Genomic DNA, 16915 nt, shown 5'->3' with positions numbered 1-16915 from the left:
GGTTCCACTAGAACCCTTTTGTCATATCTGACTTAACGAGTATTACATATTTTAAGTGATCATTAATGAGGGGTTCTCAATGGGGTTAATTTCAGTGCAAGTCTCTACTTTTAAAAATTTTATTGGAAGAAAAAATATAGCAATATTTTGGCTACGTGTTCATTTGAAGAGTCATGTTATTTTTGACGTAAGAGTTACCCAGCTGATACATGCCAAGCGCCTGATATCAACCGAATATAGGGTCCGCAATTTATATTAGTTGTCTAAGCAATATCCTAAAGCGATATTGCTGCCAAAAGTCGCTTCACGCTCGACTGTTGTTAGGATGAAAAAGAAGTTTCTTGTTCTTCTGCTTTGTTTGTCTTTTGTTCGCTGTGAATCACGCAGAGTAACGGATTATGGGGATTACTTAATACAAGATTACGGTAAGTAAAACAGTTTGAACATCCTGCGACAATTATTCCTTCATTTTTGGTTCAAGTGAAAGAATGCCAATCGACATGTTTATTGGGTTTTGTGTTAGGACGCGGTTGAATTAGAAAGAGATTTCCTAACACTTCTTAGATCTCCCAGCTAAATATGTGGATCTTTTATAATCATTTCTTATCAAACAAAATAAGAAACGACCGGGAAGAAAGGCTTCCAGCAGTAACTTTCAAATAATTATGCCTAATCTTGTGATTAAAGTAATGAAGCAATATTTTGAAGGAACCCAGTTCAACAAGATTTCAATTACTTGCCGATGCCGTGTAAAAATACTTCATTCTCGTTTTATTTTCATTGCTAGTATCTTCCCAACAACTATTATTATTCCCTAATTGGCCTTGCTATAACAATGTTTTATCGAAGAATAAATATTTGATTTTCATTTTTATTATCTTAAATTCGGAAATTTGAAAACAAATGACATAGATCGGCTATTGTTTAATAACACTATCGTCAGCTGTGTAAGAAATTTCCGCTTTTAATCACCATTTATATATATTCCAGCTTTTGGCATCAAAGAAAAATTTATTTCCAGAAAATATGAGTTTTCCAAGTTCGAATTGATCCCAGTATAAATCTTAAATAGGCTAGGATAATTCAACTCAATCTAAAGTAAATATTTTTCTTATTACATATTAAAGGCGATATATAGTTTGCCTTTATATTACAAAATCACTACAGCTAGAAGATCACTAAACGAAACGCCGTTTTGACCTCGTAAAGGATCATTTTTTAGCATCCGCACTGTTAATTCTGAGGGGCGATGTAGTCGAGGAAGGCCGTGGACTCGGCTTGAGTAAGGGTTTTCGTCCTTGCATATTGTTGATAAGCTGCTATTCGACACCAAATCTGCCACCGGGCAGAAATTCGATTTGTTGAAGTCAATGATCGTACACCTCCCACGACTTTTTCTATTAACAGGCCAGAGCTCTTAAAAGCTGGTTTCTTTGCTAAAATGGTAGCTCTTTAAACAGAAAGTACTCCCTCAGAAACATATAACAGACTTTTCCTCATTATTCCAAAACTTTCGAGGGAGGTCAATTTACTTGTCACTAATAATTGTCCTTCGAGGCCACCACGAATTCCTTTATAAGTCTACTCAGAAATTAATCCATAGATAACTTTATGTAGCCCTGGGGCCCCTAGCCTGTTCCCGTAATATACGCTACAGCTGGGGAATAAAGTTAATGCAACTGACCACTGAATTATCAATTACCCTCCGCAGTGTTTATTTTTTGTTCAACTAGCCTTGTTCACGCTTACGTTTATCTTTGACACTAGTTTTGGAGCACCAGTTATAGCCTTGACGTAGAGAAAGCTATTTCGAAGGCATCGTCCTTGATATTTAGTTTACATCGGCCTTCGTGCATTGATCTACTGTTACAAAAAGTAGTGACATATAAATTAAAATACATTCAAGTCAAATTTCTTAGTCGCGAAATTGACCCGAGTATTCATGCTTAGGACATTGCCTTCCGAGAGGTTTAATGCCACAGGGAATGTCGATCATGTCGCTTTTCAGACACACAAAGTAGACTAAAGATGACTCGAGGACTTCACGATAGCCGGTAACCGGAATTCGCCTCGGTGGCTTTTGTGGTGATCCACCACATATAACAGATCTGCGCCGGTAGTCTATTTATAAAACTGTGGCAATAACAGATAAGACCGTGAGCAGGCTGACTCTTAAAATAGTTTCCATTAGGAACGTTCTTGTATGTTTACTTCTTGTTAGATTAATTGAGTAAACAGTGGAAGACTGTTACTGTGGCTGTTTTTTGTTTTTTATTTTGCTTTTTTTTTTTTTTTTTAAATTTAACAGTCACTGTATTAACATTGATTGCCTGTTTTTCTTCACAGTTGATATTGATGCCAGCATCCCAAGGGCAGAGGAGAACTCAGGTGAGATATTTTGATATTGGTTAAGAATAGATCTTCTCCAGCATTTTAAATTGTTTTAATTACTTTCTTTTGAACGAACCGTTCGTATTTGATCGATTAATCAAGGAGAAACGGTTCTCGTGAAGAAACCAGAGCTACAGGAAGAAAACGATTCGTGTGCATATGCAATGAAGGCAATAAGTAGCTGGAGTTTAAGTGCATTGCATGAATCTCTCTGTTACTGGGATGATGCTAAAAAAAAGAAAAAAAGAGGCAAGCACACTTAACTACGCGAATGTGACTATAAAGGAAGAAAAAAATACCTAAAGGGGCAGGCTTTAGCCTGACTTCCGACCTTGGTGAGTCGGGGAAACACATCTTGGAGGTCTTATTATCCCTCTGCATAGGTTGAACCTCGATATAATCATTCTTTGTAAATTTCAAATAGAAATTCTAATACTGGTCCATTAATATTAAAGCAAAGATAATCTAAATTTAGCACACAATGGACTACGTATTTAAGGCAGAGTTCCAACAGCACACAGTTTTCTGCTGAAAATAAGAAAAAATCTTATTCCATCCTCAGCTTTCCCCGCGTTCTCCCAGCATTCTGCGTGGCTTTATCACATTATAGAGCTTAATAGATTACAGGTGACGTCAAAGTGTGGTAAGAACGAAAACGAGACGAAACAGTCGCAGCCAAGTGTGTCACGATGTTCTTACCACATTTGATGTACAGACCCATTGCAACATGGAACATACTTGTTTAATATGATAAAGAAGCAAAAATAAAGGAAAACAGTGCAAAGGTGACGTCCTGTATCTGCGGCCTGTCCTCTAGTAGATCATAAGTGAGAACCAATCAAAATGCTTGTACAATTCAGCTTACTGACATAAACATTTTATCACGAAACCCGCGTATCTCCACTAAAACGGGACCGAAGCTCTGCGTAACGTCGCGTTAGTTTTCTGACGAGATTGACGGGAGATAAAAATAATAACTGCTAATGTGGGATAAATTGGCCACAATAGTGACGCTTTTATTTCACCCGACATCAAGAACATTGATATAATAAACATCACACAATCTCTTAAGCAAATGCGGGGTTAAATATCGGCAGAGAGCCAAATACGTATAAAAAGGCAACAAACGCCTGAGGAGAAGGCCGGAGCATGGGGAGGGGGCGGGTAAAATTCTTCTAGAGTACGGAAAATCTGTGTTCGGATGTTAACAGGATGGAAATGAAGGCGAGAAGGACTAGGAGAGAAACTGACCTTGCCTATAGCTATAACCTTGCTGCTATTTGATCTGACCTCATTTGATTGGCTTAAGATTTGTGATTGACAACGCTCCTTGCCCCATGCAAAGGCACACCTAAATACTTAACTCTATATATGACGGGCCTCGAGGTAAAATCACATTACGCTTTTTTCTTAATGTTGGCCTTTTTGTTATGGGATATCATTTTGTCATTCTATCGCAGGTTGAAGTAGCTATTGTATGACCTGAGTTTACTAACGGGGATCTTTACATCTTTTTTATGCGACTTAGCCAAGCATACCACACCATACACTGCGCAATAGATCATGCAGTTGATACGAAGCATACCTTTGTGGACGAATCTTAAGGAAATAATGTGTGGACTGAGTTAATACAACTTTTCAAACTTTGTAGGTCTGTTTGAAGGTGATATTCTCATCGATGAGGATACTGAAAGATATCTGACGGGTGGAGAGATCATGTCACGTGACGCTGTAGTCACCCCTATATTATATTGGCCAAGAGGGGTGATCTATTACATGTTTGATGAAAAATTAGGTTGGTTAATAAATTTTCTCCTTTAAATAGAAATTTAATTATAATACCAGGCTTCCAGCATTGACACCTCACCTTACTTTGTTGTTGCTATTTATATTTCTGTTGCTGTTGTCGTTTTACCATAATTCCATATTTAAGATTATCTAAAAACCGGATATTGCCGCACAACATTACACTACAGAGTAAGTTTGTGTTGTAGTTCCTACAACCGTAGTTGTTATTATTGTTGGTGATAATGCTGTTGTTGATGAAGATGATGTATGTTGCTGCTTAAGCTTGTTATGATCGCCGGTGTTTCATTCCTGTAAGGAGAAAGATTCTAAGAAAATAGATAAAAAGATAAAAAAAAAAAAAAATGAACATTCTTTAAAAGGCTGACCTATTTTTCAACTTTTTCCCCGGCCCCAGAGCCTCTCAAGATCGATGTCATCAAACGTGGTATCCACCATCTAAAGGAAAGGACATGCATCAAATTTGTTCAAATTCCGAAGAATGAAACGTTTCATAAAAGCTATGTCAGGTTCTTCAGTGGAAACGGGTATGTCATCACTTACTTGAGCAGCAAAAGCCAGAAGCCATTCTCTCTCATCTTTCACGATATTACAGTTGTTAATAACTTTACAATCGAGTATATCCTGCTTTAATTAAAACCGCAGAGCGTGCTTTTTTTGATGGTGTCAGATGACACACACGAACCAAATATTTCGTTGAAACAGTAAACATTTTTTTTCTCTTTTCACAAGATGTTATTCCAGAATCGGCAAGGACCCCTCTAACGTTGAACAAACGATTTCTATCGGTGATGGATGCGAGAGGATCGGAACAGTGGTGCACGAGATCATGCATGCTTTGGGATTTTTCCATGAGCACACCAGGCCCGACAGGGACAAGTATATCAAAATTGATTGGACAAATATCCAGGAAGGTAGGGATAAAGATGATGCATCTCGTGCCTACATCGAACTGACCTGGAGGGTTGTAGGTATAACGAGTCACATCAAACATCACCAAGGAACGGATGGGAAGTTCTAATTTTCTCTAGTCTCATCCATAGCATCAAATTCTCGACTACTCTGATTGAAATGTTGTGAGGGACATCGGAAGAAAATTGTTCATTTTTAACACTGAGTCTGGTTGGATCTTTGTGACGTTGACGCTAAGTGCCGTTTGTGGTAAACCTAATACTATTTTTTTATTGTTATTTTCTTTTAAAATGTGGGATGACGAAACGTGCCTTTTATCTTTCCATTTCTAGAGCATTCTCGAAACTTCCAAAAATACCCTCGAGATCTTGGATCTAGCTTTGGTAAACCATACGACTACGACAGCGTAATGCATTACAGTAGGTTCGCCTTCTCCAAGGACTTGGATGTCCCTACCATTATACCTGCAGATGGAAAGGCTTCAATTGGTCAGCGACTGGGCCTGAGTTATTTTGATAGAGAAGAAATCAACAAGTTATACAAGTGCCATGGTGAGTGACACTGGTCTTCTTAGCGTGTCATACACTTCTGGCTTAACTTCAGAAACGAGGAAAAAAAACGATGAAGGCTATGGACGTTCAAGTATGTTCCTGAGCAAAAGAAGCGATCGAGCATACAAGCATATAACAAAAAAAAATTGTTATCTGTCTGTCTGTCTGTCTGTCTGTCTTTCCTTATGTATATCTCAATTTTTCTCCATCTACTCCACGTTGGGTTTTTAACATACCCATGTATTTTAATATCTTGCTTTTGGATTTCCTTATCATTGTAATCATTACTATCGTTATCGTTATCATTAACATTACCAACATCATCATCATTATCATTGTCATTATTACTTTTCGTATCATCATATTCATCTTAAAATAATATCATTATCACTCTTGTCATTATCAGCATCATTCATTAGACAAGGAAAACATGTATATCTGTTCTTTTTCAGAGGATTGCGTTGACAAGATAAGCCCATACAGGTGCATAGGTCTCAGCATACTGGGTAGCTGTGACAGTCCCAGATTCCAAGAAATGATGATTGAATCTTGTCCCAAAACCTGCAAATTTTGCGGTGAGAATATTCCATCTTATAGATGTAAATATATCTTTCTGTATGCAGCATCATTAGAGTGTTGAAGGCTGAAATCGATTATCTTGCTAAGAAAATGTTAAGCTTGCATCGAACCTGAGGAAAAGAGGTCAATTATTCTTTGAGGCTTACATCGGTTTCAAAGGATATGTGGTAAAAACAGGATTCGTAATACAATTTTTCATAAATCATAGCGGATGTGCAGATTTTGTAGAGTTCAGCCTATCATATTCAGTTTCTGTTATTCCAAAATGTGATTTGAAGTAACGGGCTAGCAGGGACACCAACAATACCAACAACAATATCACCGAATGCATACTACGCATTATGGAAACAAAATACAGAGTTTTCGAAGCTAGAATTGTGTGAAATATTATTACATCACCGAATGCAGTCGAACACACCCTATATTAACAATTTTTAACTAAAGATGTTTATCTAAGTACAATTTCCTATTGTTTTGTTTGTTTTTATTCCATGCTTTAGTTTAGTTGGTTTGATCTGCCTGCTGCTGCTAGTTCGTTAGTTTGTTTTGTAAATCTCTTTTGCTTTTCCTCCATTGATCTTTGTAGTTGCTGACCTTGGCTTTTATCTGTAATCAGGTGCGAGTTGGCACCAATTCAACCAGCTGCACTTTTGTCATTCCGCCTTATTATTTGTTGCTGTTTTTTTCACCTTTTCGTTTCCGTTCTAAGAAACAAGCTGATATTATTACCACAGCCTTTTCCTGAATTTATTTTTAATTCGTAGGCGAAAGATAAAATCACCCATACACATTCCAAAACAGTTACACTATGTTTCGATTATCTTTCTCCAGGAAAGAGGGACTCGACGATCACAGACGCGAACAAGGCCCGATCAGAATCAAGAAAAACGTCTTAAAAAAGAATCCGACTGATATATTTTTTTCACCAGAATTACTTAATCATTGAGGAAAGTCTATATTTTACTGTTACTTTCGTAATAAAAGATCTGCATGGTTACAAGTGAGCCTTCCGTGTTAATTTTTTGGGAGAGTTTTTTTTCCCTCCTTTTGTAGGATGAGGAGAGGGTGGTGATTCTGCTCAGTGTACAGTGGGAGAGAGTTGGGTTAATGTAATGAGTTGTATCAACATTATCAAGAGATTATTATATGGCTGTGTCTACCAAGGACTGGGAACTACCGAATTCACGAATTTGATTGGCTGAAATCAATATTGAAAGCGGTCTAGATTTTCCCATCTAGGCCGGCATCTAGACCGGTCTAGAAAAAAAAAAGGTACAAAGAATATAAAAAAATTGGCATATAAGACACAGCCATATTATAAATATCTTATTAACCGAGCTAGGTCGGTCTGTACGGGAGAATCTTGACCTCGGTCGCTGGTACAGACCTCACTGCGTTCGGTCTGTACTGGCGACCTCGGTCAAGATTCTCCCATACAGACCTCCCGCTAAGTTAATTAGAACTAATTGTTTTCAAGCTAACTCATTGATCATTTCCTTGGGGATGATCAAACCACAGATACTGAGCCTAATAGAAATATACTCTTTGGAAAAGGGCTGGAAAATCTATTTACAAGCTAACGAAGCGAAAAAAGAAAGGAACATTATACTACAAGACATATGTACACACTTTTTAATCTATCTGTTTTTAACAATGATAATGAAATCCGCATGAAACTGGCCTCCTTTTAGCCCCTCGGTGAAGCATTCTTAAATTCCCTTGCAAAACTTGCTGCAAGATAATCAAAAATAAAAAAGATATACAAGTTTCATAAATGGGTAAGAATCAAACTGATCAATCACAGTGACTGAATAATTCATTCAAAAGGAAACTAAGGGGATCTTTGTCTTTTGACAAAAGACTCAAAATCTTAAATCTATTTTCATATCATATCCCGGTTTCTAGCTCTCTTGCTTGTACCAACGCGTTTTATTTTCTGAGCACTCTTTCTATTCTGGTAAAGAAGATAAATAGAAACAATCGGAATAAAGTCATTACCTTAAAACACGGGCTACGCTAGTATATAAATGATTGTTTCCATTAATGGTAGCGACCTACAAGACATTAAACGGTTTGTGCTAAGAATTAGAACATTTATGTGAAAGGAAAGAATGGAAATGAATTCATACCCTGCAAAGTTAATACATAGAGCTCTTAAAATATATATTCATTGATTTCGTAGACATGTTTTGGCCTAGTTTAGGTGAGCTGGCAGTCGTCGTTGACTGTATAAAGATAAAAGTGGTTTCCATTTTGGAATATGTTTTCATCCTGTGGTTTAGTTAAAGTGAAAGAGACAAATATCTTTCATGACTATTGTTTGTACACCCTTGAATGATCCTTAAAAAATGTTTGCTATTAGAATAGTGACGTCGAACCCTTAATTCTGGTTTTTCTTTTTTTTACTTATATTTGATATTTCTTTTCCAAAGCGTCTCAAAAATTAAAAATGACCGATCACGGTGATACTTACATGCACCACAGGATTTTCTACAATATTTGTAATATCGACCACATCTGTAGCTCATCACGACCCATCTGCAATAGCCGTGACTTCGAGTATTTCTGCAAACTGTAAAGTGAGACAAAGGAGTCACTTAAATGGATAAGAAACAAAAAGACAAACAGGACCTTTAGTAGAACAACAGGATAACACCTGCAACACCTTAGATAATTTATCTGCGGTTCTCAGGTAAACACAACCAGTTTAAAGGCCAAGAAAACAGACAAATATACATTTTTTATTCCGTTAAAGGAAAAGTAGGTTATAAAGGTAGCCTCCAAAGACTGCTGTCTCTTGTAGGAAAGGAAGCTTGCAGTCTCCCTCCCTCTTGTTAAAAATAAGAAAAGACATAATCATGCAAGGCATCAAAGCGTTTGAGAAAACTTCTCGTCAATCTCTAAGCCGTCGACAATTGCTCTTTCTCATGAATCTTTCGTTGATTAGTAAGCAATGACAAAATAAGTCTCACCTTTTCGACAAGGAACCTTTCCCCCGCATTTCCTCGTCTGTTTGGAGTATCCTCGACATGAAGAACGACCATATGCATAATACGCATGAGGGCTGGAGCACGTGCGATATCTTGTTTGCGTGCCTCCCGACCCACACGTGCGACTACATTTGCTATAAGGACCCCAGTTAGACCATCCACTCGCAGCTGCAATTACAAGAATTAAATGAAAATAATAAAAAAGAAAAAAAATGCGAGAGACGCATTATACATGTAAGGTCAGTGGAGCCCAAGAGGTAGTGCTTCATCATGAGAAGACACACAGGGCTTGCACTGTAAGTATCCCGGAGAGTTTCATTCAGTTCTTTACAATATTATTATAAGGAATTCTATGGAGCTTTTTTAGCGTTAGTTGCGGCGTGCGGCTGTTTTAGCGTATGATCCTTGCGAGGATCATATGCGACAACACCAACCCGCCTCGACTAATGCTAAAAAAGCTTCATAGAATTCGTTATAATAAAATTATAAAGAATTCTAATAATTGTTTTATAATTAGCAGTGTTGTAAAACGGACATTGTATCATTGCCTTGAAACTGTGTGTGAAAAACAAATGCAAGGGATGCGTTTTGCTTTTCTTGTATTTTTTATTCTTATCATTATATCGCATCTTGTCAGCCAATCTCACCTTTACAAGAACGTAAATTACAGCTTCTCTTTCGTCTGCTTGGTCCTCTACAGTTTTTACCACCGTTTGCTGGTGGTGGATTGTTACACTTTCGGGTTCTGTATTGATATCCTCCTCCACACGACCTGCTGCATTTACCGTATCCGCTCCATGGGGACCAATGACCGTCAACTATACAAATCAAAGATATGATAAATAATTTATACCATATTTTAGTGGAAGCAACTCGTTACACATCTAGAACTTGACAAAAACTCCCAAAAACAATTGTCAAAACTAGGTCATCGGCTTGCTTCGTGCAAATTTTTCTACACGTACAGTTGGAAACCTGCAACTTGTCTCACATTATTCAGCAGGAAATGCAGGGCACAAAACGGAATGCAAATGTTTCTTTCTTATCATTTAATGAAAGTTTCGACGAAACAAATAATTTTGGACGAAAAGACTTGTTTTGAACGTAGTCTTTCCCCAGCCATCATTGTTTCATCTATTCATCTATTTCTGTTCCTGCCAGTTGATACTTGTACTTTTCGCACATATTGTTTACATTACAGGCTAAGAGGTTTCTCTACCTTTACAAGGACGTGAATTACAGCGTCGCGATCTTCGGCTCGGTCCTCTACATCGTGCTCCACCGTTTGCTGGAGGCGGATCGTTGCACTTGCGGGTTCTGTATTGATAACCTCCACCGCAAGACTTGCTGCATTTACCATACCTACCCCAAGAGGACCAGTGACCGTCAACTAAACAGAGTGAAGAAAAAACAATGAAACTAAAGTTAATGCTAAGAAAGGTGGAACACTTCAGTCAGGGTGTCCAATTGTCGCGGAAATATTTTTCCTAAATTTATTTGAAGCAAGTCCCTACTTATGCCGCTTTAAATTTACAGCTCTTCTAACTCACTTATTAGAAATCGCTGACTTCATGTTAGGGACGCAATTTGGCAGTATTTATGCACAACTGCTGTGAAACGGTGAAAGCTTTCAAAGTGTGCTTAACAGGGTTTCATCTCGTATCTCCCGTTTATTAATTGCACTATTTTTTTTTCCTTTTTAGTGTTACAATGCCAGGGCGTCGTCATTCCATCAAGCAGCCGTGACCAACCTTTGCAAGGACGTGAATTACATTTTCTTGTTTGTCGGCTCGGCCCTCTACAGCCTGCTCCACCGTTTGTCGGAGGGGGATTGTTGCAGTTCCGGTTCCTGTGTTGATAACCTCCTCCACAAGATTTGCTGCATTTACCATATCTGCCCCAAGGGGACCAGTGACCGTCAACTAAGTATATTAAAGAAAACGTAAATAATAGTCACGTCAATAGGTACATTGATTTCCTGAAAAAAGCTTTGTGTATGTCATTTCAAGTCTGAAAATCTTCAAACTTACTCACTAACGATTACTAAGCCAATCTTAAGAACATAACTAAGCAGTAAACATGGGAAAACTGTGGTGAAAAAACGCGATAACTAAGGTGAAAGCTTTCAAAGTGGGCTTTAGAGGTTTCATGGTAAATCACCCGTTCATTAATTCCGCGCTTTGGTTATGCTTTTTACCCTTCAAGGCTGCTACCTACCTTTGCAAGGACGTGAATTACAGCTTCTTGTTTGTTTGTTCTGTCCTCTACAGCTTGCTCCACCGTTTTCTGGTGGTGGATTGCTGCACTTCCGGGTTCTGTGTTGTGAGCCTCCTCCACATGACTTGCTGCACCTTCTATATCTGCCCCAAGGGGACCAGTGACCGTCAACTAGAAACGTCAACAAGAGGACAAAGTATTTCTTTTTCACTCTTTATAAGATGTTGATATATCGATTATTTCGCATAGTAACCTATTCAAACATACGATAAAACGCACTGATTAACTCTTTGAGAGCCGAAGAAAAAACACAAAAAATTGACTGTATCAATGTTTTATTTCATATCTCCGCTGGTATTAACAGAAAAGAAGATTACTTTATCTCATTTGAAAGTGTATAAAATTGGGTTTTCAAGATTTTGAGGTTTCAAAGATCAGAATTTAGTAATAGCTAAAGGTCCTCTTTCCTTGACACTTAGCGGATCAAAGGTGAGTCAATTTACAAGAGGAGTAAAGAGCTGAAATTGGACATGTCGACAGACGTTTGTGGCATTTCTCGGCTGAAATAACAGCTCCTCGTCAACACTATTATTACTAATATACTTCTTTTGCGTTTCAGTTCTTACAACTTTGAAAAACTAACCTGGACAAGCCTGCACATTGCAGCCAATTGATTGGAAAGATGCTCCTGGACACTTCTTGCCTCCATTGGCCGGTGCAGGATGGTCACATTTCCGGCGTCTGTACCTAAACCCTCCTCCACAAGTTGCGGTACAACCTCCAAAGCTGCTCCAATGAGACCACTTACCATCCACTAGCAGAAAGAAAAGGAGATAGAAAAGAAAACAGACAAAATATGATATCATTAAAAAAAGGGTTTAGTAAGAAAAATAATACCCCAAAGTGCCACCGCAAGATCCAAAACAGTGGAAACGACAAGTTTAAAAATGCATTTGAGAGGGTCATGAACAATATATATTCGTTCGGCGGTTACCAGGGCACGCATTTGTGTTGCAATCCATTGCCTCCCGAGACGGTCCTGGACAGCTCTTTCCTCCATTGCTCGGCGGTGGACTGTTGCAACTGCGGGTTCTGTACTTCAGCCCACCGCCACACGTCTTTGAGCACTGTCCGAAAACACTCCATGGAGACCAGTTACCATCAACTAAAAAACATATGTTATTGCATGCAGTCATCCTAAAGTATTTCAAGGTTATTTCTTAAATCATTCCAGGTGCACTGGTTACATTCTCTCCAGGAAAACTACAGCTCATCAACTAGTCGCAAAAAAAGATGGGTATTTGATGCAAGTGTAACAGGTTGCCCCCGCTCTGCTTATGGGGTTGAAATATAATTTCTGATTGGTATCAAATTTTCTTTCTGCTCATTATTAACATGTGAGCATAATGACTTAAGACTAGAATTGAAAATGTGGTTCAACGTTAGGGGGAATACTTGCCGACTAATTATCAATATTTAGTATAATCTCAGAGCCGAGCAAAGAGTTTCCAGCAATCTGATTGGTCGAGCAGTTTCTTAAATGACGCTATATAAACGGATACATGCGGTTTATATAAAATGTTAGAATAAAATTTTAATAAATGGTTCTAAAATGTTATGATTTTAGAAATTTCTCTGTTGTTCAGCTCTGAAAATATACTAAAACAATTATTCGCCTCAGGTTCGGTGAATATTGTCGAATAATCCCCTCGACAATATCGACGAATAATCCCCTCGACAATATCGACGACTAATCGGCAATATCGACAATAATCGACAATATCGACAGTATCGACGAATAATCCCCTCGACATTATCGTCGAATAATCCACGTCTCGGGGATTATTCGACGATATTCACCTGGCCTTCGGCGAATAATTATTAATTATAACCAACTAAAAACATAAATAACTAAAAAGATGTTATTCACCTGCACATGCTCCAGCGTTGCAATGACGAGAAATTTTATAATGCCCTACACATCGCTTTCCACCATGTTGAGGTGCAGGCTTCTCGCATTTTCGATATTTATATTGCACACCTACACTACAGCTTTTACTGCATGGTCTATACGGTCCCCACGAGGTCCAACCACCATCAACTGACGTACACAAGAAAGTTTAATGCAAATGTTACTTTTCTGTCGACATCCGGCACTATGAAAGGTGTCGATAGTAAGAAAAACGACGATGTAACCCTTACGGACAACTTCTCAAATATTTTCCCTTTGAATGATTCCATTTTTTAAAGAAAATACGCCGTAATGTCATAATCTGATTAGCCAATTTGCCGTTTTCGATAAGAGTACAGACAACGCTGCTCGCGTCAACGTGTCACGCCATGGTCACGCACTGAAAGATTTGACTAGCGTCTCTCGTTGTGGACTCACTCGGCACACCACTTAATGAAAAATGTCGTTCTCCATGAGAATACAGAACACGCTAAACCACCGTCGACTCGTTTAACTTACTCAATAATTGAAATACACTGAAATCTTAAGTCTCTGAAATCGTTTGTGATGCACTGATGAATTTAGTGTTGTTTGTTTTGTTACCTGGACAAGGATCAAGTTTGCACTGGCGATGCTGTCTGAACGCTCCTTGGCATGTTTTTAAACTATGTGGAAGTGATGGGTTTACGCATTTACGTATTCTTGACTGCATGCCTCCTCCACAGGACTTGCTGCATGGGGTGTATGCTCCCCAAGCTGTCCACTGGCCTTCTGCTGATTCCATTGCAGCTAATGACGCACCATCTACAAAAAAAAAAAATAAATAAACATGTGGAAAAAGTTCGAGTTTAATCAACATTGTTATTTATCGAGATGGAAAAGTATTTATTTTTGATGAGGAAATGCCTTGACATTGCTGTATTGACCTGTTTCTTCCTATGTCCTCCCAGCTGCAAGATAAGTCGTCTTCAGACGTTTCACGGCACGAGGGAGAGCAAAAGATAGCGTTAAAATTGGACTCGCGAGAAAAGAGGAAATCGAACAGCACTTAAAAAACGAATCGACTTCAAATAAAGAATCGCTTTTTTCTTGCATAATTTCGCGGAAAAACTGTCCGTTTCCCTTATTAACAACTGAGGTTTTTTGATACACATAAGCCATCGAAAACGGCGTCATGACAACACTTATATGTTCTCTTCTTCCACCCCTGAATATGCTTTTTTGCTTAGACAAAAGCGGCAATGCATAACTAACCATATCTATGAGGTACAACTTGGCACTTGAAGTTGTAAAAAGTAGCAAAAAATGCTTCATCGAACATTACCCCCCTAGGATGAAGAATTTGGACTGAATTGGGGAAGAAAAATCCCCATTCCACATCTTAAGCGATTTTCGTTCTTTCATCGAAAACCAGTAGCAATGCGTCAGGACGTTTTCGTAATTTATGTCAATCTCATTCAATCACAATATGTTTTGGGTGATTGTTTGTTTCCTTTTTATTCATGGATTTATGTTTCTTTTTTTCCTTTTGTGAATACCTGAACACGGCACATATTCGTTGCATATCTGCGTTTCCATTGCGGGTCCTGAACAAGTACTTCTACCCTGAAATGAAGACGCATTGTTGCATTTCCTAGATCTGAACTGATAGCCGCCATTGCATGACTTCGAGCATTCACCATAGGGACTCCATGAACTCCAGGTCCCTCCATCTGTAAAACAAAGAGCATCGCTTTCACTATCCATTCTTGAATTCCTTTAATTTAGTTTAAATGTGTAAAGTTGACGGCGATAAAACGGTAATAGAAACGATAGCGTATCGCTATCAAATGATATATACACTACTGACAAAATTGTTTTCTTCTGTATTGTTGGATTAAAGGAAATAAAAGCTTACCTGAACATTGGCCGCAGGTTTTTGGACAAGAGGTTGACACAAAAATATGAGAACAGTAATTGGAAAATTTTATGCACCAATATTTCGACTTGTCGTAGCATCCTACAGAAATGAGAATTGATAGGAACGCTTTAAAGAGATCATAGAACATGTAAAAAAAAATAAGGGTGATAGAAATGAATGAGACGAGGACAGCAAATCCATAGAACGGCAGAACTAAAATAAGGTTGGCCATTATTTTTACATAATCTATATGACTAGGTTTGCGCTGAATGATTATAATCCATGGATGTATTCATCTTGGATACAGGGTCTCTACGGACATGCAATGGGATCGCACGTATAGTAAAGGGTATTAATTTTTTCGTTAATTTTATGACATTTTTCTTATTCCTTTTCTCTTCTTTCTTTCCTTCTCAACACTTGAAATGAAAAAGTCCTTTTAAACAACTGCGATACCTTTCAATGCATTGTTTTTGTCTTGCACGCTATCTAAAATGTGTAAAGTCAAAAGAAGCATGTTTCAGAACGTTTTAGAAAACAAGTACTGTACATATATGGGTCGGTGTTATGTACGCTAACAGTTAGCAGTTAGCGGCCATTTTATCATTGCAAAATATCCCTCTTTCTTTCATCTTGCGCGCTGTCTAAAATGCACAAAGTCAAAAGAAAGACGTTTCAGAACGTTTTAGAAAAAGAGAACCGTACATGGGTCGGTGTAAAATACGGTAACCGAGATAATTAGATATCGAGATATCATGATCAAAAATATTCCAAAATACTTTTACTTTAAATCGTGGCAATTCATGTAATTAGCGATCTTGAACATCTCCTAAATTATATCTTCCATTTACTTTAACATTTGAGAGCGGGTCTATTGCCAAAACGCTAATATAGATGCTCGTTGGAGGAGCAAGAAAAAGTTACCTAGTAAGTCTTCAACTTCCTCAGCAAGATCTAATGAAAGAAGATAGCGTATTCATCATGGTTAGTTCAGGTAAATATCAGAATATGGAGTTAACAATATAGGGCTTCCTATCACACCATTTTATCACGATAAAGAAGATAAAAGAAAGGCATAACATAACATTTTAGAGAACTTGGCATAAATTTTTAATACGACTTTCCTAAAACTGCGCATGAACCCTGCATGGAAGTTAAATGTTAGTTGAAGGGTTTGCACTTAAGTTAATCTCCCCATGATCCCCCTCTACTACTACTACTGTGTTATCTTTATACTCTCTGCTTCAGCTCGTCCTTTTGAGCCACCGTCATTAAGAGTGCGTCAATAGATAATGGCTTACCTGCTTCAAGTTCTTCGTTAGACAAAGAAAAGGAGAAGGTTAGAAGAAAGAGAAAAATAAAAAGCAGTTGTCGCTCCATCGCAATTACAAGACAATGGAGTTAATTCACTGAGTAATCTCTATAATACCGTTTATGACAAAAGACCCTTTGAAACCAAATATCAGTATTTGACACAAAACCAGTATCACGTGCAGATACCGTTCTCGTGTTTTAATTTCAATTCACAACTTTAATTCCGTATTTTCTTTAATTTTTCAGATCATCTAAGCTGTCGGTTTATATTTTTCGATCATTTGTATATTTCATTTTTAAAATT

At 38.0% G+C, this 16915-nt stretch overlaps 2 protein-coding genes across 4 annotated transcripts; one reads left to right on the top strand and one right to left on the bottom strand.

The window, feature by feature from the left end:
- The first annotated feature begins 269 nt into the window (after nucleotides 1-269).
- LOC111325820 (astacin-like metalloprotease toxin 1) lies at nucleotides 270-7239 on the top strand. Its single transcript, XM_022929734.2, has 8 exons — nucleotides 270-425; nucleotides 2347-2388; nucleotides 4043-4186; nucleotides 4595-4724; nucleotides 4930-5111; nucleotides 5442-5660; nucleotides 6113-6235; nucleotides 7071-7239. Exons 1-8 carry the CDS (start codon nucleotides 326-328, stop codon nucleotides 7133-7135), a joined length of 1005 nt encoding a protein of 334 aa, XP_022785469.1. The 5' UTR covers nucleotides 270-325; the 3' UTR covers nucleotides 7136-7239.
- Nucleotides 7240-7857: 618 nt separating this feature from the next.
- LOC111325758 (coadhesin) lies at nucleotides 7858-16714 on the bottom strand. 3 transcript variants are annotated; one of them, XM_022929629.2, is made up of 17 exons: nucleotides 16599-16714; nucleotides 16222-16251; nucleotides 15754-15786; nucleotides 15295-15396; nucleotides 14936-15109; nucleotides 14001-14201; nucleotides 13377-13547; nucleotides 12441-12611; nucleotides 12090-12260; nucleotides 11447-11617; nucleotides 10981-11151; nucleotides 10449-10619; nucleotides 9877-10047; nucleotides 9212-9397; nucleotides 8713-8811; nucleotides 8238-8293; nucleotides 7858-7970 (listed from the first exon to the last, which is right to left on the bottom strand). In XM_022929629.2, the coding sequence occupies exons 1-16, from the start codon at nucleotides 16675-16677 to the stop codon at nucleotides 8280-8282; spliced, it is 2115 nt and encodes a 704-aa protein (XP_022785364.1). In that variant the 5' UTR covers nucleotides 16678-16714; the 3' UTR covers nucleotides 7858-7970; nucleotides 8238-8279. The 3 variants fall into 3 exon arrangements, with proteins under 3 accessions (XP_022785364.1, XP_088585349.1, XP_022785365.1); XM_088729223.1 differs by lacking the exon at nucleotides 12441-12611; XM_022929630.2 differs by lacking the exon at nucleotides 15754-15786.
- Nucleotides 16715-16915: the final 201 nt, after the last annotated feature.

Source organism: Stylophora pistillata, chromosome 8, assembly GCF_964205215.1.
Source record: "Stylophora pistillata chromosome 8, jaStyPist1.2, whole genome shotgun sequence".
Lineage (NCBI taxonomy): Eukaryota > Metazoa > Cnidaria > Anthozoa > Scleractinia > Pocilloporidae > Stylophora > Stylophora pistillata.
The sequence above is the reverse complement of the archived record's forward strand: the minus strand, read 5'-3'. Positions and strand labels throughout refer to the sequence as shown.